Below are 23,961 nucleotides of genomic sequence, written 5' to 3'. Positions count from 1 at the left end.
CTGCTTGTGTTCCCTCTCTCGCTGGCTGTCTCTATCTCTGTCAAATAAATAAATAAAATCTTTAAAAAAAAAAAAAAAAAACTTTCAAATGTCTTTCTGTTTCATCAAACTAATATGCAAAAAAAGAATTTTTCTTTAATTACTTAGGTAAAACATTTTTCATAGGTTAGTATATAATAATCCCTTGTCCATTAATTCCCTATTCTTCCCTGTGTCCATGTTTCTATTATACATATATATATACATACATAACAAAAGTTTATAGTGAGACACAAAATGGGCTAGACACTCGATAATGCACGAACAGGACTCTATACTCTGCAGGTTAAGAACTTGAGGATACTTGGTCTAACAGTAAAGAAGGGGTCTTACTTTTTCAGAGCCCACTCAATGCATTTTTTTTCTTTGTTTTTCTTAACTGATCTATACATCATTGTTTCTGCTTCTCTTTTTTTTTTTCCTATTTTCTTTTTGAATTAAGGAATTCTTTAATTGGTCCTTTGTTGGCTTAAAGTATTGCAAATATTTTCTCCAGTGTCTCATTCGCCTTTTTATGGTCAAAATCTCTGATATAATCAATATATCAATTTTTTTTTAATTTCTAACATCTGGGTTTTTTTCTTCCTCCTCGTAAAGACCACCATCATTTAAGGGACCTTGTTGCGGCCAAATTAAAATAAGCAGCAAGCAGCTGTGAAGCCGCAAGTGTTTACCTGTCCAGTCCTTAAATCAATGGGAAATCTCCAGTTTCAAATGGAAACAACATCGTCAAAAAAACAAACTCTACATTGTATAATCGAGAAGTTGCTTGGAGATCTTGAAATAAAACAGAACTCCAGTTAAACTTTATTTTTTTTTTCAACTGAATTTTTTTTTTAATTTTATTTTATTATATTGTGTTAATCACCATACAGTACATCCCCAGATTCCGATGCAAAGTTTGATGCTTCATTAGTTGCGTATAACACCCAGTGCACCATGCAATACGTGCCCTCCCTACTACCCATCACCAGGCTATCCCCTTCCCCCACCCCCTCCCCTCTGAAGTCCTCAGTTTGCCTCTCACAGTCCATAGTCTCTCATGTTTCATTCCCCCTTCTGATTACCCCCCTTTTCTTTATCCCTTTCTTCCCCTACCGATCCTCCTAGTTCTTATGTTCCATAGATGAGAGAAATCATATGATAATTGTCTTTCTCTGCTTGACTTATTTCACTTAGCATTATCTCCTCCAGTGCCGTCCATGTTGCAGCAAATGTTGAGAATTCGTTCTTTCTGATAGCTGAGTAATATTCCATTGTATATATGGACCACAGCTTCTTAATCCAGTCATCTGTTGAAGGGCATCTCGGCTCCTTCCATGATTTGGCTATTGTGGACAATGCAGCTATGAACATTGGGGTGCATATGGCCCTTCTCTTTACTACGTCTGTATCTTTGGGGTAAACACCCAGTAGTGCAATGGCTGGGTCATAGGGTAGTTCAATTTTTAACTTTTTAAGGGACCTCCACACTGTTTTCCAGAGTGGCTGTACCAACTTGCATTCCCACCAACAATGTAGGAGGGATCCCCTTTCTCCACATCCTCTCCAACAATTGTTGTTTCTTGCCTTGTCTATCTTTGCCATTCTAACTGGCGTAAGGTGGTATCTCAGTGTGGTTTTGATTTGAATTTCCCTGATGGCTAATGATTTTGAACATTTTTTCATGTGTCTGTTAGCCATTTGTATGTCTTCATTGGAAAAGTGTCTGTTCATATCTTCTGCCCATTTTATGATTTGTTTATTTGTTTCTCGTGTATTGAGTTTGAGAAGTTCTTTGTAGATCTTGGATACCAGTCCTTTATCTGTGGTGTCCTTTGCAAATATATTCTCCCATTCCGTGGGCTGTCTCTTAGTTTTTTTGACTGTTTCCTTGGCTGTGCAGAAGCTCTTTATCCTGATAAAGTCCCATAAGTTCATTTTATCTTTTATTTCTCTTGCCTTTGGAGATGTGTCGTGAAAAAGGTTGCTCTGGCCGATGTCATAGAAGTTGTTGCCTATGTTCTCCTCTAGAATTTTGATGGATTCCTGTCTCACATTGAGGTCTTTCATCCATTTGGAGTTTATTTTTGTGTATGGTGTGAGAGAGTGGTCAAGTTTCATTCTTTTGCATGTAGCTGTCCAATTTTCCCAGCACCATTTATTGAAGAGACTGTCTTTTTTCCACCGGATGTTTTTTCCTGCTTTATCAAAGATTAGTTGCCCAAAGAGCCGAGGGTCCATTTCTGGGTTCTCTATTCTGTTCCATTGGTCGATGTGTCTGTTTTTGTGCCAGTACCATGCTGTCTTTGTGATCACAGCTTTGTAGTACAGCTCGAAATCCGGCATTGTGATGCCCCCAGCTTTGTTTTTCCTTTTCAACAGTTCCTTGGAGATTCGGGGCCTTTTCTGGTTCCATACAAATTTAAGGACTATTTGTTCCAGTTCTTTGAAAAATGTCCTCGGTATTTTGATCGGGATAGCATTGAAAGTGTAGATTGCTCTGGGTAGTATGGACATTTTAACTATGTTAATTCTTCCAATCCATGAGCATGGAATATTTTTCCATCTTTTTATGTCTTCCTCAATATCTTTCAAAAGTGATCTATAGTTTCTAGCATATAGGTCCTTTACGTCTCTGGTTAAGTTAATTCCAAGGTAACGCATGGTTTTTGGTGTTATTGTAAATGGGATGGATTCCCTAATTTCTCTTTCTTCAGTCTCGTTATTCGTGTATAGAAATGCAACTGATTTCTGGGCATTGATTTTGTATCCTGCCACCTTACTGAATTGTTCTATAACTTCTAATAGTTTGGGAGTGGATTCCTTTGGGTTTTCCATATAGAGTATCATGTCATCTGCAAAGAGAGACAGTTTGACTTCTTCTTTGCCGATTTGGATACCTTTGATCCCTTTTTGTCTTCTGATTGCTGTTGCAAGGACTTCTAGTACTATGTTGAATAATAGTGGCGAGAGTGGGCATCCTTGTCGTGTTCCTGATCTTAAGGGAAAGGCTTCCAGCTTTTCCCCATTGAGAATAATGCTTGCAGTAGGCTTTTCATAGATGGCTTTTATGAGATTGAGAAATGTACCCTCTATTCCTACACTCTGAAGGGTTTTAATCAGGAAAGGATGCTGTATTTTGTCAAATGCTTTTTCTGCATCAATTGAGAGGATCATATGGTTCTTGAGTCTTTTCTTGTTGATATGATGTATCACATTGATTGATTTGCGAGTGTTGAACCATGCTTGCATCCCAGGTATGAATCCCACTTGGTCATGATGGATAATCCTTTTAATGTACTGTTGGATTCTATTAGCAAGGATCTTGTTGAGGATTTTGGCATCCATATTCATTAGAGAAATCGGTCTGTAATTCTCCTTTTTGAGGGGGTCTTTGCCTGGTTTGGGGATCAAGGTAATATTAGCCTCATAGAATGAGTTTGGTAGCTTTCCTTCTGTTTCTATTTTTTGAAATAGCTTTAGGAGAATAGGTATTATTTCTTCTTTGAATGTTTGGTAGAATTCCCCAGGAAAACCGTCTGGGCCTGGAGTTTTATTATTTGGAAGGTTGTTTATCACTGACTCAATTTCTTCATAGTTAATTGGCCTATTTAAGAAATCTATTTCTTCCTGTTTCAGTCTTGGTAGTTTATAGGTTTCCAGGAAGGCCTCCATCTCTTCCAGATTGTTTAGTTTTTTGGCATATAGCTGTTGATAAAAGTTTCTAATAATCCTTGCAATTTCAATGGTGCTGGTCGTGACCTCTCCCTTTTCAGTCATAATTTTAATAATCTCAGTCCTTTCTCTTTGTTTTTGGACAAGTTTTGCCAGTGGTCTATCAATTTTATGGATTCTCTCAAAGAACCAGCTTCTAGTCCTGTTGATCTGCTCTACTGTGGTTCTGGTCTCTAATTCATTGATTTCTGCTCTAATCTTGGTCAACTCCTTCCTTGTCAGTGGGTTAGGCCTGTCCCTCTGTTGCTGTTCCAGTTTCTTGAGGTGAGAATATAGAAACTGCATTTTAGATTTTTCTATTCTTTTGAGTGAGGCTTGGATGGCTATGTATTTCCCCCTTAGGACTGCCTTTGCAGTATCCCATAGGTTTTGGACCGTTGTGTATTCATTCTCGTTGGTCTCCATAAATTGTTTAATTTGTTTTTTGATTTCCTGGTTTATCGAGTCATTCTTGAGCAGGATGGTTCTTAGCCTCCAAGTGTTTGAGTTTCTTCCAGGTTTTTCCTTGTGGTTGAGTTCCAATTTCAGAGCGTTGTGGTCTGAGAATATGCAGGGGATAATTTCAATCTTTTGGTATTGGCTGAGACCTGTTTTGTGTCCCAGAGCATGATCTATTCTTGAGAATGTTCCATGGGCATTTGAATAGAATGAGTATTCTTTGGTTCTGGGGTGTAGTGTTCTATATATATCTATGAGGTCCAACTCGTCGAGTATGGCATTCAAAGCCTTTGATTCTTTGCTTAGTTTTTGCCAGGGTGTTCTGTCTATTTCTGATAGTGGGGTGTTGAGGTCCCCTACTATTACTGTGTTCTTATCTATATGTCTCTTTATTTTGGTTAAGAGTTGGCTTGTGTATCTTGCTGCTCCCCTGTTGGGGGCATATATATTAATAATTGTCATATCCACTTGTTGAATACTTCCTTTAAGAATAATATAGTGCCCTTCTGTATCTCTCTCTATGGCCTCTAGTTTAAAATCCAGTCTATCTGATATGAGAATTGCTACTCCAGCTTTCTTTTGAGGTCCATTTGCGTGGAAGATGGTACTCCATCCCCTTACTCTAAGTCTGAATGCATCTTTGGGTTCAAAATGAGTCTCTTGTAGACAGCAAATGGATGGGTCATGTCTTTTTATCCAATCTGCAACCCTGTGGCGTTTTATGGGAGAGTTTAAGCCATTTAGATTGATAGAGATTATTGACAGATATGATTTTAATGATGCCATTTCTCTTTAAAGTCTTTGTATCGGTTGTGACTTGCTGCTCTGTATCACTCTTGGGGCCTTTTTACCTTTATAGAGCCCCCCTTAATATCTCCTGTAGGGCTGGTTTCGTGGTTACGAAATTGGTTAATGATTGGCGATTTTGGAACGTCTTTATTTCTCCATCAATTCTGAATGACAGCTTTGCTGGATAAAGGATCCTTGGCTGCATGTTTTTCTCTGAAAGAGCTTTAAAAATGCCCCCCCAAGCCTTTCTCTCATTCCAGGTCTCTGTAGACAGGTCTGACGTAATCCTGATACCTTTGCCTTGGTACGTGAGAAATTTCTTTGCCCTGGCCGCTTTCAATACTGTATCCTTGGATCTAATATTTGCGAATTGCACTATGACATGCCGTGGCGTAGGTTTGTCCTGGTTGAGCTTGGATGGGGTCCTCTCTGCCTCTTGGACACGAATGCTTGTTTCCCTTGCTAGATTAGGGAAGTTTTCAGCTACAATTTGTTCAAATATCTCTTCTAGACCTCTGTTTTTCTCCACCCCTTCAGGGATGCCGATGATTCTGACATTGGATCGTTTCATAGAGTCAGTAATCTCCCGTAATCTACATTCGTGGGCGTGGATTTTTTTAAGACCAGCTTCTATTTTCGTTTTTTCTTCTACTAACCCATCCTCCAATTCGCTAACGCGTTCCTCTGCCTCGGTGACCCTGGCCGTCAGAGCCTCTAGTTTTGACTGTATTTGGCCCATAGAATTTTTAATTTCTGTCAGATTCGCTCTCATTTCTGCCCTTAGGGATTCTATATTCTCAGCAACGCTTTCTCTGATGCTTTTTTCAAGTTTACTCATCATCTTGACCATTGTTGCTCTGAATTCCATTTCTGATAATTGGGATACATCCATATGTATTAATTCTGTGGCCGAGGCCAATTCTGTGGCAGAGGCCACAGACTCATTATCTTTTCTTTGCTGGGGGGGACTTCTCCTTCTCGTCATTCTGATGAAGAGAGATTGCAGGGTTGTCCAGAGCCCAAGTGTTGACTGGGACCCAGGCCGTGCGCCCTTGTTTTATAGAGATCTTAGGGATGTGGGCTTCTTCCTTAAAGAGTTTATTTATTTATTTGAGAGAGAGAGAGACAGTCAGCAAGAAAGGGAACCCAAGCAGAGGAGTGGGAGAGGAAGAAGCAGGTTCCCGGTGGAGAAGCCCGATGAGGGACTCCTTTCCGGAACGTTGTAAACACACCCTAATCCGAAGACAGGTGCTTGGTGACTGCGCCACTCAGGCGCTCCGGGTTGTGGGCTTCTTGATTTTTCAGCCTGCCTTCTGGGGGAGGGGCCTGCCTGCCGGTACTCAGAAAACCCTGTTTGGGTAGAGTCTCTGTGTCCCTTGCGAGGGGGGATGGGGATGGGCACCCTGTGAGCCGGTATTTCCGGGCTTTTGTTCTCTGGCGGCTTTCCCTGGCGGTTTGCTATGCCTCTTCTGAGAGAGCAGCAGCGGCTGAAATTCAGCCTCTGTCTCAGAACAGAGGGATCGCGGATCGTTCTCCACTGATGTTCTGGCCACTTTAACTCTGTTTCTGTTGGTGCTGCTCAACCCTGCAGCATCCCGGGCTGTGCGCCCCACACCCGGCGTCCCAGCCCTCACTTCCAGGGCCGGCACGTCTCTGTCCTTTGTGTTTCCAACCCCGCCCGCCGCCAGCCGCCCCGCGCGGGCTCCCGGAGCTCCCCGTCTCAGTCTGGTGTCTCACGGGTGCTGACCGCGAGTCCGCCTGCTCCCCCGTGCAGGTGGCCCTCCAGCCGCCAGCCGCCCCGCGGACGCTCCCGGAGCTCCCGGTCTCAGCCTCGATCCAGTGAGCACACCGGAGCTCCGGAGCTCCGTGAGATGCTTGGTGGTGCACGCTCCCGGCTCACGGACTCAGTCTGCCGTTTCCAGAGTGCGGGTCCGCGGTCCGCCCGCTCCCCGGTGCAGGTGGCCCGCCAGCCGCCCTGCGCGCGCGCTCCTGGAGCTCGCGTTCTAAGTCTGTTGTCTCGCGGGTGCCGTCCGCGAGTCCGCCTGCTCCCCCGTGCAGGTGGCCCGAACCGCCAGCCTTCTCGCGTACGCTCCCGGAGCTCCCTTCTCAGCCTGCTGTCTCAAGCGTGCGGGTCCGCGGTGTGTCCACTCCCCCTTGCAGGTGGCTACCGCTTCCCGGCGCCCTGACACGGCGGCTCCCTCCCCCTTCTGTTTAGCTTCCGATATCTGTGCACGGTTTCACGGCTCCCCGCTTCGTACCTCGATACTCAGCGCTGGAGATGTTCATTTGTAGAGATCCAGATGTATCTTCCTGCGTCTCAGGCTGATTCCGTGGATATTCCTGCTGGTCTGGTACCTATCCAGCTCAACTCAGGGGACCGGCTGAAAAAGGTGTCCCCTACTCCTCCGCCATCTTAACCTCCCCCCAGCTCCAGTTAAACTTTAAAAAATTGTATCTCACTTCTTTATTTACAAGCTGATCACCGGCTGCCCTGAAAAACGCAGGTGGGAAACATCTTCCTTTGTTCCGAATTTGGAATAACTCCGTTCAGAAGCTCTGTATCCAAACACCCGGTTCTGCTGTGTCACTGCCCATTGTGAGCGTGTGAATCACCTTCTTTCATGAGACTCTTTCTCCAGAGGCGCACAGAGGTGGCCTACTCTTTCTCATCACATTTTTGTATCATATTTTTCTTCTCCTGTGTCCTTCTTATCCCGCAGTCTTGCCTGACATTTCTAATCCCATCCCTGCTAAATGGGAATGCTTCCCACCGAGGCCCACACCTCAGGCCCACCAGGAGTGGCTTCCCTGCGCTAGGAAGGGCTGAGAACAAACTGCACTCATGCTGTCCAAGGCTCTCAAGAAAAACAATCAGCTGGAGAACCCATCTCTGCTCGCAAAACACCAGCCACCCAGTCGAGCAACCACACAGTAGAGTCCCAGGTGGGAAACTGCCACCGGGAGATGGCAAAAGCGTCCAGTTCTGCGCCCCAACTTCCACATCCCACAGTGGCCCTTACCGTGACTTCCATGCATGGCCCTCCTTGGTTCCTAAAACCAGAGCTGAAAGGATGGCATTTGCCGAGACCTTAACACTCCATACACAGACACACACACGTAAAATATTGGAACTTCCTTACAGACGTTTTCTTCTCCCAGACAGAATGAGAAGAGGAAAAGAAAAGAAGGTAGAGGAGAAAGACGACTTGTCTTCCTCTAATACAAAAGCTACAAAAAGCCAAGAAACAAGTGTCTAGAGGCCATCAAGCAAGCCCACCACGGTCAGTCCTGACTCAGCCAGGCCAACTCCAGAGCTGTAATCCCGGGACCCTCCCCAACACCCGCATCTGTGGGGTGGGCACTCCAAAGGCGTCGCCTCCCTCCTTCTTCTGGCAGGAGGCAGGGAAGTGTGTCTGGGAATGATAAACACAACAAAGAAGTGAGCAATGAGCCTGAGTCTGTTGAAGAAGCTTCCAGGGCTTCACATAATCAGGTGGAAAGAACCCAGATGGAGAACAATTTCCCCAACTGGATGCAGTGAACATGGCATAAAACACTGGACAAAATCCCAAAGCAGGCACAGAGCCCATCTGGTGTAATAATGTCTGCATCTCATCTCCTTGGGGGTGAGCCCCCCACTCATCTCCACTCTCAACCCAACCCTCCCACCTGGCGCAAAAAATCGGCACATACAGGGTGTGCTCAGTGATGGTGTTGGAGTTTGAAGGAGAAATCAAACTGGTCTCAGATTAACAAAAAGAGTTGAGAACAAATATAACATCCAGTTGAGCTCTCCAAGAATGAATCAGATTAAAAGGAAGAGCAAAACAGCTGTCTAAACATTCTGGAGGCAAAGAAACAAATAAGCAAACCAAAGTCATAAGGCATGACTGGGAAGTAAACAACACAAAGAAAATGAAGAATCTCTTTACAACTGTTTCATAAAGAAAAACAATTTAATAAGAACAAACTTTCAAAGAACAAGAGCTCCAAAAAAAAAAGCTGGTAAATGAAAAGAGAGGTTGCAGATCTAAGGAACACATAACAATGACAGAATCATCACTGAGGAATTCTAAATGATTTAGAAACCACACGAAGAGAAGAGATGCTGGTTAAATTTTGATTTCTACATTAGAGAAACAATTTGAGATAACAACAGTGATTTTCTTTAAAACATTCTTAAAGGTGGGATTATAAACACAGAAGAGTGTCCCCGAAGTAGAGAATCCAACAAACAGGACAAAAAATATGCCCAGAGATAGAACTCAGGGGAACTTCTTGGAAATAGAGAAGATTTTATGTGAAGACTGAAAAAGTATGCTGTAATTCAGGGGGAAAAAATAAGCTATAGCTGAACCATGGCTTTTGAACTCCAAAGGTAAAGGAAGAATTCCACAGGTACGCAGAGGGGGAGAAAGAAAGCAACTCACTAACAAGTAGGGAAAAAATCAGTCCAGCCTCAAATATACCCTGATAACATTCAGCCCTAGATGCCAATGCATCAAGATTGGCAAAGTTCAAAGAAAAAGTGTCATAAAAATATGATAACCAACCAAAATGGCCCTTAAGTGAAAAACCAACATAACATATATTCTCCACCATAAAAGAACACAGATCATTCATTAACCATGAACCCTGGGGCGCCTGAGTGGCACAGCAGTTAAGCGTCTGCCTTTGGCTCAGGGCGTGATCCCGGCATTATGGGATCGAGCCCCAAATCAGGCTCCTCTGCTGGGAGCCTGCTTCTTCCTCTCCCACTCCCCCTGCTTGTGTTCCCTCTCTTGCTGGCTATCTCTATCTCTGTCAAATAAATTTAAAAAAATCTTTAAAAAAAAAAATGAACCCTGAGGGGGCAAATCCTGGAGATGAAATCCAGCCAAAATAAGAATGGGACAAATTTTAAAATCCAGTAACGTCACTTCTGCTCCCAGCAGCACACCGACTAGAAGCAACAGGACTCCTGCCACGAGAACAGAGGTTTTGTTGCATGGCTGGTCTTCCAGAAAGTGATCTTCAGACAGCTGGGACGAGGAGAGGGACAAAAAAATAAATCAGAGAGAAGACCAAAGTCATAAGTTGAATCCTTAAGTGTAAGATTTAGTTATAGAGGAGAGTCCCCTCAAGGGGAATGGAGGGGAGACAGGCAAGGCAATAGTCTACACATGGCTGAGCATTGTCTAGAACATACAAAAGACACAAGTGCATTGATAAAGGAAATGTAACATTTACCAGCAAACACAAATCCACTTTAAAACCATCACCGCAACTAAGTCCAAGAAAAGATTTCAATAGCAATTCAAGAAATAAAGCCACATTACCTCAGAGGAATGGTTAGACTTGCCAAGGACTCATCAATAGCAAGAAACCAGAAGATAATTAAATATCTGTAGACTGCTTGGAGGAATTCGGTCAATCTAGAATTACATACCCAGAGAAAAGACCTCTCAAGAATGACGGTGAAAGAAAATTTTCAGTGAATTAGAAACCAAGTTATCCAACTCGAGATCAACGTGAAAGAGACTTGCAAATAATAGGCTTAGATTTCAATAAATGCTTGGATTAAGCTCACTGTTCGAAAGACCAGGATTTTCAGGCTTGATTTAAAACAATGATATGTTATTTGGAACAGATAAAGTTAGAATATAAGGACACAGACTGGTTGAACTAACGAGATGAAAAAGAGGGGTGTCTGCTTGGCTCATTCAGTAAACCATGTGACTGTTGATGGACTCTTGATCGAAGGGTCGTGAGTTCAAGCCCCATGTTGGGTGTGGAGCCCACGTAAAATTAATTAATTTATTTTTAAAAAATTTCTTTAAAAAAGAGAGATGAAAAAGACATACAAGGTAAATGTTAAAATGAGCTGGTGAAATCAGACAGGAGGCTTTAAGACAATATACTCAGATATAGAAAAAGGATCATTACGTAATAAAAGAAGTTTTAGAATAGGAAGATGCAATAATGCATTTATAAACCTATTAAATACCCTCAAGACATATACAACAAGTGACAGAAATACAGAAAGAGAATTACAGGGGCGCCTGGCTGGCTCAAGTCAGTGGAGCGTCCGACTCTTGATTTCAGCTCAGGTCGTGATCTCAGGGTGCTGGTATCAAGCCCCGTGTCAGGCTCCGTGCGGAGTATGGTGTCCGCTTGAAATTCTCTCTCTCTCTCCCTCTGCCCCTCCCCTTGCTCATTTGAGCACACGTGCTCTCTCTCTCTCTCTAAAATAAATAAATAAATACAATCTTTAAATAAAAATAAAAGGTTCAAGCTAATAGTTTTTGAGAAGGTAATTACATACATGAATCAAGAGGCATGCTCAAGAACGCTTCCATTATTTGTGAAGGAAAAAATGGAAGTCATGCAAAAAAAAAAAAAAAGTAGAACGGATCATTAAATTACTATGCACAGAAGCATTAAAAGTCAGTGTACTTTTTATTGTATTTTATTTTTTTTATTTGAGGTAGAGAGCATGACAGGGAGTTGGGGGAAGAGGCAGAGGGAGAGGGAGAAGCAGCCTGTCCGCTGAGCAGGACGCCCAATGCGGGGCTCGATCCTAGGATCCCGGGATCATGACCTGAGCTGAAGGCAGCCGCTTCACTGACAGAACTCCCCAGGCGCCCCTAAAGTCAGTGTACTTTTCATTCATTCATTCATTCATTCATTCATTCATCAGGAAGTGTGTAGCATGTGTCGGGCACTGGGGAAACACACATGGCCGAGTCCCTGCCTGGGAGGAAGGAGCACGTGCACGTGTGAGCATCCATGCGGGGGACTCTTCTGGGGACGCACACGTGAGGGTGACCGAGTCCTGTCCTCATAGCCTCTCCAGAGCCCTGGGCCATCTGCAAGCTCACGTTCACCCACTATTTTAGCCTTCACCAGCCAGGTAGGGAACTTCATGCCAATTTTCCGCATCTGAGACAGAAATCATCATGATTTTACACAGTATCCTCGAACTAGTTCGCGATGGAACGTACATGAAATAAATCCTTTTCCGTCTTACTTGAACAGAACATCTTACAGGCTGAGTTTAATGAAACCCATCCTTAAATCCTCCAGGTTGCTCGGGCAGCACACGGTTTTGGTTACCACTGAAAACCACAAAGAATAAAACACCCCTGGGACAAAAAATAAAACCATCAGTGAATCAAGAAGGAAGGAGGGCTTTTCAGAGGGAGAAGGTGGTCATGAGATGCACTGGCTGGGCGGGGAGGAAAACATTACAAGTTTAGAATATCAAGGAAGCTGAAGCAAAGCATGTAATCAGTCTGCTGCCTCATCTTTGGACACAAAGGGCTTTGCAGAGAGGGTGAAATTCTATTGTGTCTCTTTGGGGCGCACGGGCCTCCGGATGCCAGCCTCTCAGAGGAGGAGATTTTCCCAGAAGTATTACGATGTCCTAGCTATAACACAGTGCAACAAGAGCGGGTCCAAACAAAGCCCGAGTCAAAACCACATAGAAAAACCGTCAGCCCAGTTGGCCTCAAACCGTTGCCATTCGGAGCTGGGACTCCCGGGACCGCTCCATCAGAATCCAAAATTCCCCCCCACGAGAGCCCATGCAAATCTTTATGCTGGCCACTGAGGTAGCTGGGACTGAACGAGAAGGACCAGCTCTCTCGCCTCCCTTTTGTTTTTAACTGTTATGCCTTTTTAAGCTTTATATTGAAAAACAGTTGCTTTTCTTTTAACACTCATGCATTAAACATTATATAGGGCCTACTGCCGATGTCCAAAACCAGACTCGACCACGTTTCAAAATACATGACAAAATAAGCTTTTGGGGACCACAAGGCAGGGAAGAGCCATTGCACAGGGGGGAGGGGGTCAACCGCCCTGAATTTGGATATAATTTTTATAAAGATAAACTATGCAGGGTACCCACAAGTATACTTTAAGTAGACAGAAGTCAAAAACAGAGTAAATTCAAATCTAGTGAAACCAGAAGCGAGTAGACCATCGATGAAACCTGTGTGTGAATAAAACATACTTCCTACAGGGGCACCGGGGGACTCAGCTTGTTAAGCGTCTGCCTTCAGCTCAGGTCATGATCTCAGGGTCCTGGGATTGAGTCCTGCATCGGGCTCCTTGCTCAGTGGGGTGTCTGCTTGTCCCTCTCCCTCTGCCTTCCCCCCACTCGCTCGTGATCTCTCTCAAATAAATAAGTAAAGTTTTTTAAAATTAAAAAAAATACTATCTGCAGTTTTGAAACTATAAGACATATTTGAAAGAAAAAGGAAAGGTGATATTGCAAGATATGCAAACTGAGTCTGAGCCATACAAATAGAGAAACAAACAAACAAAGAGAAGGACAGCTATGGGGCGGGGGGAGGAGAGGTACTTGCCATCCACACAGCAAGGTCTCAACAACCAAACCACAGAAGAAAATCACCAGCCTCCTAATTATGAAATTGGAAAAGAATTTGATGGGCAATTTATTATTTTTTTAAGATTTTATTTTTAAGTAATCTCTACCCCCAATGCAGGGCTCGAACTCACCACCCCAAGATCAAGAGTCGCACGCTCCACCAACTGAGCCAACCGGGCACCCCTGTGGCAATTTATATAAGGGAAAATACAGATAAATATGTTCCTTTTTACAGTAACCTCTCAAAAGAGAAGATCGAATAAACCTTACTATGCCACTGGATGTGGACGAAGTGGACCAGCATAGACCACATGTGCCCACACAGTAGGGCCACCACAGGCCGGGAGGACACAGCACTGGACACACCAGTTGGCACCATGTGACCCGCACATCCCTTCTGCAAGGAAGCCGGCTGGGGGTAGTGTGACCCACAGCAATGGAAGGTGGTGTGAGTGCCTTTTGGCTCAGACATATCACTATGTGGAATTTATCCTAACATCATTGTGTTTGGGGCCGAGGAAAGACTCCATGCCTGCAGGCCCCCTGAGGGTACACGCAACTCCATTTGACCTTCCATGTGGGTCCCTCTCAGCAGCCTCTTGTCCCACACACAGCGGGGATCTCTAAGTCTGGAACAGAGGTCAGGATGGGCAGCGGGCACACACCTCCTTGCCTCTTCCCCCCATCCCTAAGGAGTGGTTGTTTTCAAACGGGAGCTCTGCCAGGAGCTCTGGCTTCAATCCCGCAGGGTGACAGGTGCCTGTGAGCATCACCTGGGGACAAGCCCCAGCTACCTTGTCCAGGACACCAGTGACCAAGGTGGGACTGAGCGCAGCGGTGTCCCTCCCTCAGGTGAGTGTTGATTCAGCCAAGGGGAAGAGGTGGCAGGGGAGGGGCCAGGCGCAGCTGAGTGGCAAACACAGAGCTGATCTCAGAGTCCCAGGGTGACAAAATGAATGCACTCCCAGTTTACATGGTCCCCAGGACACAGTCTGGGTCTCCAATACAAGCTCATAAAACAAGCCTGAGGTGCCCCTTGTCCCTGGTCTCTGGAGTTATTGTTACCAGGAGGTAGGTTGGGTTTGGTTTTGTTTTGTTAACCTTTCTTGTAATTGAAAACTCAGGCTTAAGTGAGGTCAAGGTAAATAAACCAGGGAAACTCCAGGTTTCCCAACAAGACCCACATTCCTGAGTAAGGAGGAAACACCTCTCTGGAAAGAAGAGGGCTCTGCTTTTTGATTTTTGGTTGTTTGGTTATTGTTGCTTTTGTTTTTGTTTTTGTCTTTGTTTTTCATGGAAGCCACACAAATTCGCCATTCCAAATAAAATTTCCAGAACTAGGGATAGCTGGGTGGCTCAGTCCATCAAGCGTCTGCCTTCAGCTCAGGTCAGGATCTCAGGGTCCTGGGATCGAGCCCCACATCGGGCTCCCTGCTCAGTGGGGAGTCTGCTTCTCCCTCTGTCCCTTCCCCTGCTCATGCTCTCTCCCTCTCTCTCTCAAATAAATAAATAAAATCTTTTTTTAAAAAAAATCTTCCAGAATCAGCCTTTTGAGGATCTCACCATTTTCCCTCCCATATGTTGGTAACATTTTCAGCAGAAAAGCAATATACACAGGGTTACTATTTCCTTTCCACCCTGACAAAAAAAAAAACACATTGGGAAGAGAGAAAATGGGTGCTTTGTTCCTGAAACCCAATTGGTTTTCCACACTTTTGAAAGACTGGATACTCTGGGGCACCTGTGTGGCTCAGTCAGTTAGCGTCCCACTATTGACTTCTGCTCGGGTCATGATCTCAGGTTCACGAGATTAACCTCTGACCCTCCAGTTCCAGTGAACACTCTTATAGACCTTTAGAGCGATTCTGGCAAGAAACAATCGATACGCTGTAATTATACAAACCCAGCCACATCAATCTCTAAGACCTACACAATTTCCAAAAGAAGTAAGAGCTACTTTACTCCGGGGACTTGATTGCTATAATTTCTTGCGAGGGCAGAAAAATACAGAATCGTGACCAGCACGCTGTTTCCAAAGGGAAATTATGTTGGGACGTTAGGTTACGTTGGTTACCACCTCCATGCAGGGATGGACAAAAACTCAGATCTCATAAAAGGAAAACACACACACACACACACACACACACGTACATACAACAGCTCTGAGGTTTGCAGTCGCTAAAGCTCAGCTTGAGAATTCGTTCTTCTTTACTTTTTTTGTAAGATTTTATTTATTTATTTCATAGAGAGAGAGAGAACACAAGCAGGGGGAGCAGCAGGCAGAGAGAGAAGCAGACTCCCCACTGAGCAGGGAGCCTGATGCGGGGCTCGATCCCAGGACCCTGAGATCATGACCTGAGCCGAAGGCAGATGCTTCACCGACGGAGCCCCCCAGGAGCCCGAGAATTGGTTCTTCGTGTGTGAAACCAGAACAGTGGTTTCCGAGATGGTGGTTTCAAGGACCAGTCCTAAGGGACTCGGCCCGTGTTGAGGTGGGCTTACTAGGGGCTCTTCCATGGGAGTGGGGAGGAGTTCCAGTCTGGCTTCATGCTGAGTGGAGAGCCCATGGTGTGGAGCTAACTCAGCCTCAGGGCTTCCTGGGAGCTGGACCAGAAGAAGCAGGTCCAGCGAAGATCCCATCACCCTTGTCTGTGTCCACGAGCAAGCGTGCAGACATGTGGTCCTTGAAGGCGACAATTCAGTGCTTTACGGGCAGGGAGGGTTCTGAGGTACAAGTGGGTTGGTCAGCAGGTGAAAGTGGGTTCCTATTTGACTAGGTGGCGAGTGGAGTTTTGTGATTTCCATCAGCCTCCTCTGACCCACAGTTGGGAGTGGAGCACAGGTGTTTAGGACAATGCTGTCCTTGCGGTCAAGTATGCTCCAGTCCCCTCTCCACTAGCCCAAGTCTTCAGTAAAAGTTCATCAAACGCAAAAGGTTTGCAGCCGTTTTCACTAAAGGAGAGGGCAACTAAAAATGCAGAGCAGGGAGTGTGATTTTAAGACACGCAGGGGACTCTGAGAACAGTCCCTGCTCCGTGATTGAGGGGAGGACGGGGGGAGCGGTACCATCCACCTGTGAGGGCGACGGGTCGGCCCCCTCTTAATAAAACACAGGAAACCTCCAAAAGTTGCAGAACACGGAGACATCCCATTCTTTCTTCTTGCTGTTGTTATTAAATTACTAGAGCAAAAAGCAATGCATCAGACTCATTTACAGTTAATATGAAATGCAAAAGCGCATATATAAATTCATGTGGCAAGGCTCCTGGCCAGGGGCCGTTTGCCAATGTTGGCCAGATTGCTTGGAAACGGCCCAGGCGGGCGCTTCTGGGGGCACCTGCTCTGGACGTGCCCAGCCCAGCGCACTTGCCTCTGACCTAGAAACCAGCTCCAGAAAGTTCATTCAAGAGAAATGACCTAGCAGAAGATGTGTCCTTCAGGCAGAATAAAGATGTCATGCCCAACAAAAGAACCAGGAGGAACCTTACTGTCCAGCATAAGGAAACACTTGAATCAATTACGTGCATCTGGGGCGCCTGGGTGGCTCAGTTGGTGAAGCATCTGCCTTCAGCTCAGGTTATGAACCCAGGGTCCTGGGATCGAGTCCCGCATCGGGCTCCTTGCTCAGTAGGCAGCCTGCTTCTCCCTCTCCTGCTCCTCCTGCTTGTGCTGTCAAATAAATAAAATCTTTAGGGGTGCCTGGGTGGCACAGCGGTTAAGCGTCTGCCTTCGGCTCAGGGTGTGATCCCGGCATTCCGGGATCGAGTCCCACATCAGGCTCCTCCCCTGGGATCCTGCTTCTTCCTCTCCCACTCCCCCTGCTTGTGTTCCCTCTCTTGCTGGCTGTCTCTCTCTGTGTCAAATGAATAAATAAAATCTTTAAAACAAAACAAAAAAAAACCTATATGCATCCAACTGATGAACTATTTTGTGATAAAACCCATAAATATGAAGACCAAACAGAAACTTTCTAAACGTTGGGCTTCCATGTTAAGTGAAAGCAAAAAGCAAAAGGCTACAATTTTCATTATGTAAAAATGTCACGTTAGGACAAGAAAAGCCCAAAGCAGCAGCAGACGCATTAGGATAATGACATCTTTAGAGGGTTTTTAAAGTGTCCCTCATTGCTATAGTGCCCTTTGTGCAATAGATAAAACTCAGAAGAAAACAATAAGTGGTATTAACATAGTTATAAATCCATTCTTCTATGTCAAGTCATTGTTTCCCCAGAAGAGTAGAAAGTCAGCAATCTATGCAGCGAAGTGTGAGGTAAAGATGAGGGTTACTAGTCATCTATTCCATACTAGTCTATTTTTCTCTGTGTCAAGTGTCCATAATAGAGCTTTTTTATTTATTTATTTATTCGACAGAGATAGAGACAGCCAGCGAGAGAGGGAACACAAGCAGGGGGAGTGGGAGAGGAAGAAGCAGGCTCATAGCGGAGGAGCCTGATGTGGGGCTCGATCCCGTTACGCCGGGATCACGCCCTGAGCCGAAGGCAGACGCTTAACCGCTGTGCCACCCAGGTGCCCCCATAATAGAGCATTTTCTAAAAGAACTACAATAGGGGCTCCTGGGTGGCTTGGTCAGTTAAGTGTCTGCCTTGGGCTCGGGTTCTGATCCCGGGATCCTGAGATCAAGTCCCACATCAGGCTCCCTGCTCAGCACTGAGCTGGCTTCTCCCTTTCCTGCCCTCTCTTGCTCTCTCTCACTATCTCTGCATCTCTCTCTCTCTCTCTCTCTCTCTCTCTCAAATAAATAAATAAATAAAATCTTTAAAAAAAATAAAAGAACTACAATAATAAAATATGAAATGAAGATAAAAGAGCATATATAGGGGCGCCTGGGTGGCTCAGTCGTTAAGCATCTGCCTTCGGCTCAGGGCGTGATCCCGGCCTTATGGGATCGAGCCCCACATCAGGCTCCTCCGCTATGAGCCTGCTTCTTCCTCTCCCACTGCCCCTGCTTGTGTTCCCTCTCTCGTTGGCTGTCTCTGTCTACTTAAATAAATAAAATCTTAAAAAAAAAAAAAGAGCATATATAAATTCACGTGTATAAAAAGATTTCAGTTTTTTACAGAAAATAGAGAAACAGCACGAGACTTCGATCTGCATTTCCGTGGTAATAGTTCCTTCCAGGGTGTTCATCCTAGGAACAGTACCCGCACCTTATTTACCACGGAAACATCGGTTCCGGACCCCGCGGTGTCTACTCCCTGTGATGAAGCTTGTCTATTTCGCTCATGCTAAATAACTTTGCACAAGTATCATTTCCCATTTGTGCAGGGACATCTGTAGGATTTATCCCCAGAAGGCGCTCATTAAATAGGTAATCTATCCCCCTGCTGTTCTGGGCCCCGAGCTCCAGCTCCTTGAGGGCAGGGCACACGTCTGTCTGGCTCGTCCAGCAGCTAGCAGCCAACAGAGATGCCATAAATCCCGTATTCTTCTCTTCCTTCCCTCCTTCAGCCAACAGTTACTGAGCACCTGTGGTGTGCCAGGTACCGTCTGGGTGCTAGGGAATACGTTGGCGAACAAATCAGACTAAAACTCCTGCTCCCGTGGATCTGAGATACCGAGGCAGCCTCCAGAGAAAGGTAACAAATAAGTAAATCTGTAGTATGTTGTCAGGTGAAAAATACTACAGAGAAAAAGAAGGAGCCGTCGTCAGATAAATCAAGGAGCTGAGTATTTCTGTCTAACAAGCACGCTCATCTCAGCGACATTAATCACCGTGATTATGTTTAAACCACCAAAACACCTGAGGCCGCAGGGTAAGACGGTCCCTGCCCCCTCCCCCACCGAGCTGATAGACAAAAAGCAGAAATTGTGGTACCTGGCAGATTAACTTCCAGCTGGGACATTCCTTCCTACAAAAATAGGCTCAGTTCCTCAAAACCTAGATGTCAGTAAAATAGGTTCATAAATTGAAAAACACCGATGCAGACCCCAGGGCCCTAACAATAAAGAACAGAGCTTCGCTTGCTGGTTCCTGATCTTACAACTTTTGTGCAAATTTCCCAGCGAAGTCCTGCAGGAAGGTCTCTGCACAAGAAAGAAAACACCTTTCCTAACGTTCACCTTATTTGGAGGAAGAAAGAATGTTCTGGATAACAGCAAAATGAAATTCAGTGTCAGTTACTGAGTGCCTTCAAACGGAAGAGTGGGTCAGCAGGAAAACCCCATTTGCAGAGTGTGGCCCTTAAAATCTGAGAGGTCTGTGGGCACGGCTGCAGACCTATTTCTGCTGGAAGTGACACTGGCTCGTGTTAATTTTAATCTGGCGGAGTTAGACATAAAGGAGAGGTCGCCATTGTGAGAGGCAGGCGATTTCTGTATCATCAAAACCTTTACTTACAGGTGTTTATGTAACATTGACACAAGGCTGGTTTGAGCAATTCCAATCCACTCAAGGAGCCCCTCGCAATGTCCTTTGGATACAGTTCCAAAAAGCTGGGAATTAACAGCGAGTGGATGGCTCGTGCTCTCTCTGGTGACAGACACTGCAGCCTCCTGCCCTGGGGTGCTGGGGTCGGGACCTGTAACATACTATTTAGGCCTTGTCCCTTCCACCAGATGGATCTGCAGAGGCCCCTGAAACACTAATTATGGTTCAAATTCCACCTTTATTTTTTTTAGGGTTTTTCTCAACTGGCCCTTTTCTGACAAGGCGGCGCAGCCTGGTTGTGACGGTTTGACTACTTCGGCCCTTGGGGAAGGTTCTGAGTCTAGTAACACAGGCGACCTCCCCCCAGTTCCCTGCAGAGGGGGGCAGGCAGGCCAGACCCGTCCCCCATCTCCTCCGATCCCTGCGCCTCCCCCTCCCCGGCCACCCTCGGGCAGGCATGCTGCACTCACCGGATGCCTGAGTCTGCAAAGCCAGTTCTTCCAGAGCAGGGCTCCGAACTGGCGCCCCGCCGGCCCCATGCCCTTCCTCCTGCTCTCAGTCAGGAAGCCAGAGAAGCCTGGGCTTATATCTGCAGATCCGGGCGAAGGCCGGGCGCGCATTAGTCAATCCCAACAAAAGTGAGTGATGCAAGACAGATTACTGGTGGCTGAGCGCGGCGGGCATCGAATGTCCCTCTTGTCTTTTTCTGTTCTGTTGAGAAATCTTGCCTTTTCATGGGCTGCCTGGTGCTGGAAGGGTTGGGTTACTGGGGGCAGCCTCGGGGGGCCCTTTCCCGCGCGCGTGCGCGCACGTCTCCAAGAGCGCACACAGCTGGGGCGAGCGGCGGAAATCGACAGCGCTCATGGTCACGCGGACCCCTTTGGCCCTGATGTGAATTGCGTGGAATTCTGTCTCCTCTCCCCTGACACTCCAGCTATCACACAAATCACTGACCAGAATCTTTTGCATTTCGGAGGGCCCCTGGCAGGGAATCGGAGAGAAAAGAGATGGAAGCCGCGTGGGTCTCCCCGGGGACAGAGCAGGGGTGGTTAAGTTCAAGGTCAGCCGGGCTGCTGCACACACACTCCCACCCCTGTCCCCCAAGGGGTCCGTGCTTCCCGGAGGAGGCTCAGCAGGCAAAGCAGGGGCTCCCATCAGCTTTGCCTCTGGGCCTGTGAGCAAAGCTTGGATGACTCGCTAAGACAGGAACGGTCAGCCACTCTCCCGTCTGCCCAGGACCACTGCAGCCCTAGGAGAAAGGCCAAGCGCGCCATGAGCAGCCGCGGAGGGTGCGGGGACGCTCTCTGGCACCTTCAAGCAGGCAGGACTCAGCAAGCCTGTGGGTCCCCGGGCCGGGGTGAAGTCTCGTGCACATTACCTTGTCACCAGCCTGCTGCATTCGGCGGGGCAGTGGTTGCTCCATCGTCCCAGAGGCCGAGGCTCCCGGGTTCCTGTTGCCCCCAGTTGTGGTCAGAGGAATGTCAGGCAACCAGAACCTTGTGGTCTTCCATGCCTTAAAGCAATTTCCACAAACCAAGAATGCTCGATCGGTGGCTTTTGCAACAGGAAAGAGGGGCACAGGCTTCAGCAAAGGGATTGACTCAATTATCCCATCGACCTATTTTTTAAAAGAACAAAGTTTTAAAATTCTGTTACCAGTTACAGATTTCACAGCACTAGAGGGAAGGCCATCCCCGGCGGGGTGGGGCCCAGCGCACAGACGCCAGCATGCCACACGGCCCTTGGCCTTCACCCCCTCCAGCCCCCTCCTGTTCCCTAAGCGTTACTACCCTGGCTCTCTCCATGGACAGCACAACACTTTACATCACAGGGACTGTCCCTATTTTTTAAAACTTCAGTACAAGGAAAAGCCCCCAACTATGGGTTTTTGTTTTTTTCCATTTTACGTTCGTAAAAGCCATTTGTTTATTTTATTTTATTTATTTATTTATTGCGTAGCTGTGCATAATTTCATGCACTGCTCTCGTAGGAGGATGTTGTGAGAGTAGCATTCCCATGAGTATGGGTCTCTACACATAACAGTTTTCCAAAATTCAAGAAGCATACTTCATTTTCTTTCATTTCATTTCATTTTAGAGGGAGAGAACATGTGCATGCATGTAGGAGGGGGGGTGCAGAGGGGGAAAGAGAGAGACTCTCAAGCAGACTCTGTGCTGAGGGCAGAGCCTGATGTGGGGCTCGATCCCACGACCCTGAGATCACGACCTAAGCTGAAACCAAGAGTCGGGTGCTCAACTGACTGAGCCCCCAGGCGCCCCTCAAAAAGTACACGTTAGCATCTCTCCTCTTCGGTATGTAGCCCAAATCATTCAAAGCAGTGGCTGAAGCAAGAGCATGCGCACCCATGCTCATCACAGCACTATTCACACGAGCCAAACGGTGGAAACAACCCACACTGGATACTTACAGATGGAAACGTTCAGAAAGCAGACTGGCGGGTGCCAGGGCCTGGGGAGGTAGGGACCAGGGGGAGGAATTTTAAGTAGGCATGGGTTTCCCTTTGAAGATTTTTTTATGTAATCTCTACACCCAGCATGGGGCTCAAACTCATGACCCCGAGATCGAGAGCTGCACGCCAGCCAGACGCCCTGCAGGTTTGCCTGTGGAGTGAAGGAAATGTTTTGGGAACGAGGGAGTGAGGGTTGTACAACGATGGGAATGTACTCATAGCTCACTTTCAAGTGGCCAATCCTATGTCATGTGAATTTCACCTCAATTCATGATTTCTTTTACGTGCATTTCGCCACCCATTCTTCCCAGCTCCTAGCCAGGCTCACCTAAACATACGGTGCCCTGGACGGGTCTGCACTTGGAGCCCGGCTCCTGACCATGTTCCCTCTTCCTGTGGTGTCACCTGCTTTGTAAACTGTCGCGTCGTGACTCCCGCCACATCAGGCAGTAGTTTCTCAAGCCCTCCTGAGAGTAGCCAAAGCCAAGACCCCCCCCCCAGCAGCTGGTGTTTAGCTCACCTGCTGGGGTAGAGGGACACGGTCCCCCCCATGGAGTCCGGCCCCGAGCACCCTCCTGCTCTCACCACAGCGTCAAAGGCACCCCCGCCCCTCGCCTCACACAAGGACGGGCAAGCACAGGTGCACAGAGAGGTCATGACCTGAGCACCAGCTGGCTGGAGGAGGTCATCCAGAGGACGTGACCGCTGGCTGACCGGCCAGCTGGACCCCTGCCATTGGAAACTCCTCATTCCCACCCTGTGATGGGAATGTGCCTCCCATGTGCTTCCTCCGCCCCAGAGGCTGCCCCAAGGACACGGCCTTCAGAGGACAGGGTCCCGAGACCATCCATAGGATGCACCCACCTCTGTCCCTTCCCTAGGACCCCAAAGAGCCGTGAAGAAGTGGCGAGGTGTACATAATAACATAATAACAATAGAAGAGGGGTGTTTGTGGGAGAGGAGGGGTGCAGAGTAGGCTGCGGCGGGGTGAGCGGGAATCAGGGGTCTGGGCCCGTGAGGCAGGGACAGCCACTGTCCCTCCCACGGAGCAGAGCACCTGCTAAGGGGTGGGTGCCCCACAGGACTTCCAGAGTGGGGAGCGTGGCATTTCTCTTTTCCAGTCCAGGTTCCCCAATGTAGCTGCACCTTCCCGCTCTCCAGCAGAGGCCCTAGGGGACAGGGGGGCAGAAAGGTGGAAGGAGCCTGGATCCTGAGACCCCCACATGTGGTGAAGCCCCCTGAGCAAGGAGCGTTCAGTGGATGCTCCGTGATCAGGTCACAGATGTCCCTACGCCGAGCCATGGAGGTGGAGCATTTGCTAGTTAAGGGGGCCAGTGTGCAGAGTTCTCTCTGGAGGCTTGCTCCCCCTTTCCCCTTCCTGGCTCCCCGTCCCCTGCTGGGGCTGCAGGTCCCTTAGATGACCCCTGACCACAGGGCTCCTGCAGCCTGGAACACAGTGGCCTCCTGCTGCCACCAGGCCAGAAAGGAAGGAATGGTGACATCCCTACAGAAAGAGAGAAGGGGGAGAAGCCACGCCTGGTAAGGGAGGAGGTGTGAGGATGTCACCTGCTAGACCCCAAGACCTGGCCTTGACTGCCCACCTGCTTGGACCCACTAACCTTTGTTTTACCCTTTCCCCTAAGCTCTTCTTTCCAGCTTTCCTCCTAACTCAGGCAAAGGAGACCCCAAACCACCCCCCCCAAGTGATGGCAGCTCTCCTGACAAGACCCCCGCCCCTGCACCACCC

At 47.1% G+C, this 23,961-nt stretch overlaps 1 protein-coding gene across 3 annotated transcripts in view; it reads right to left on the bottom strand.

Moving 5' to 3' along the window:
* ABCA13 (ATP binding cassette subfamily A member 13) overlaps positions 1–23,899 on the bottom strand; it is a 384,829-nt gene extending 360,930 nt beyond the window's left edge. Inside the window, exons 1-3 of one of the 3 annotated variants that reach the window (XM_034665342.1) lie at positions 22,173–23,899; positions 21,123–21,362; positions 20,215–20,993 (exon numbers count right to left, since the gene is read on the bottom strand). In XM_034665342.1, coding sequence (XP_034521233.1) covers positions 20,215–20,364 — 150 coding nt within the window. In that variant the 5' untranslated portion in view covers positions 20,365–20,993; positions 21,123–21,362; positions 22,173–23,899. The remainder of the gene's footprint in view (positions 1–20,214; positions 20,994–21,122; positions 21,363–22,172) is intronic. The other 2 variants (XM_034665320.1, XM_034665331.1) reach the window with 2 other exon arrangements.
* Between the last annotated feature and the right edge of the window lie 62 nt (positions 23,900–23,961).

This window comes from Ailuropoda melanoleuca, chromosome 1 (genome assembly GCF_002007445.2).
Source record: "Ailuropoda melanoleuca isolate Jingjing chromosome 1, ASM200744v2, whole genome shotgun sequence".
Classification (NCBI taxonomy): Eukaryota; Metazoa; Chordata; class Mammalia; order Carnivora; family Ursidae; genus Ailuropoda; species Ailuropoda melanoleuca.
The sequence above is the reverse complement of the archived record's forward strand: the minus strand, read 5'-3'. Positions and strand labels throughout refer to the sequence as shown.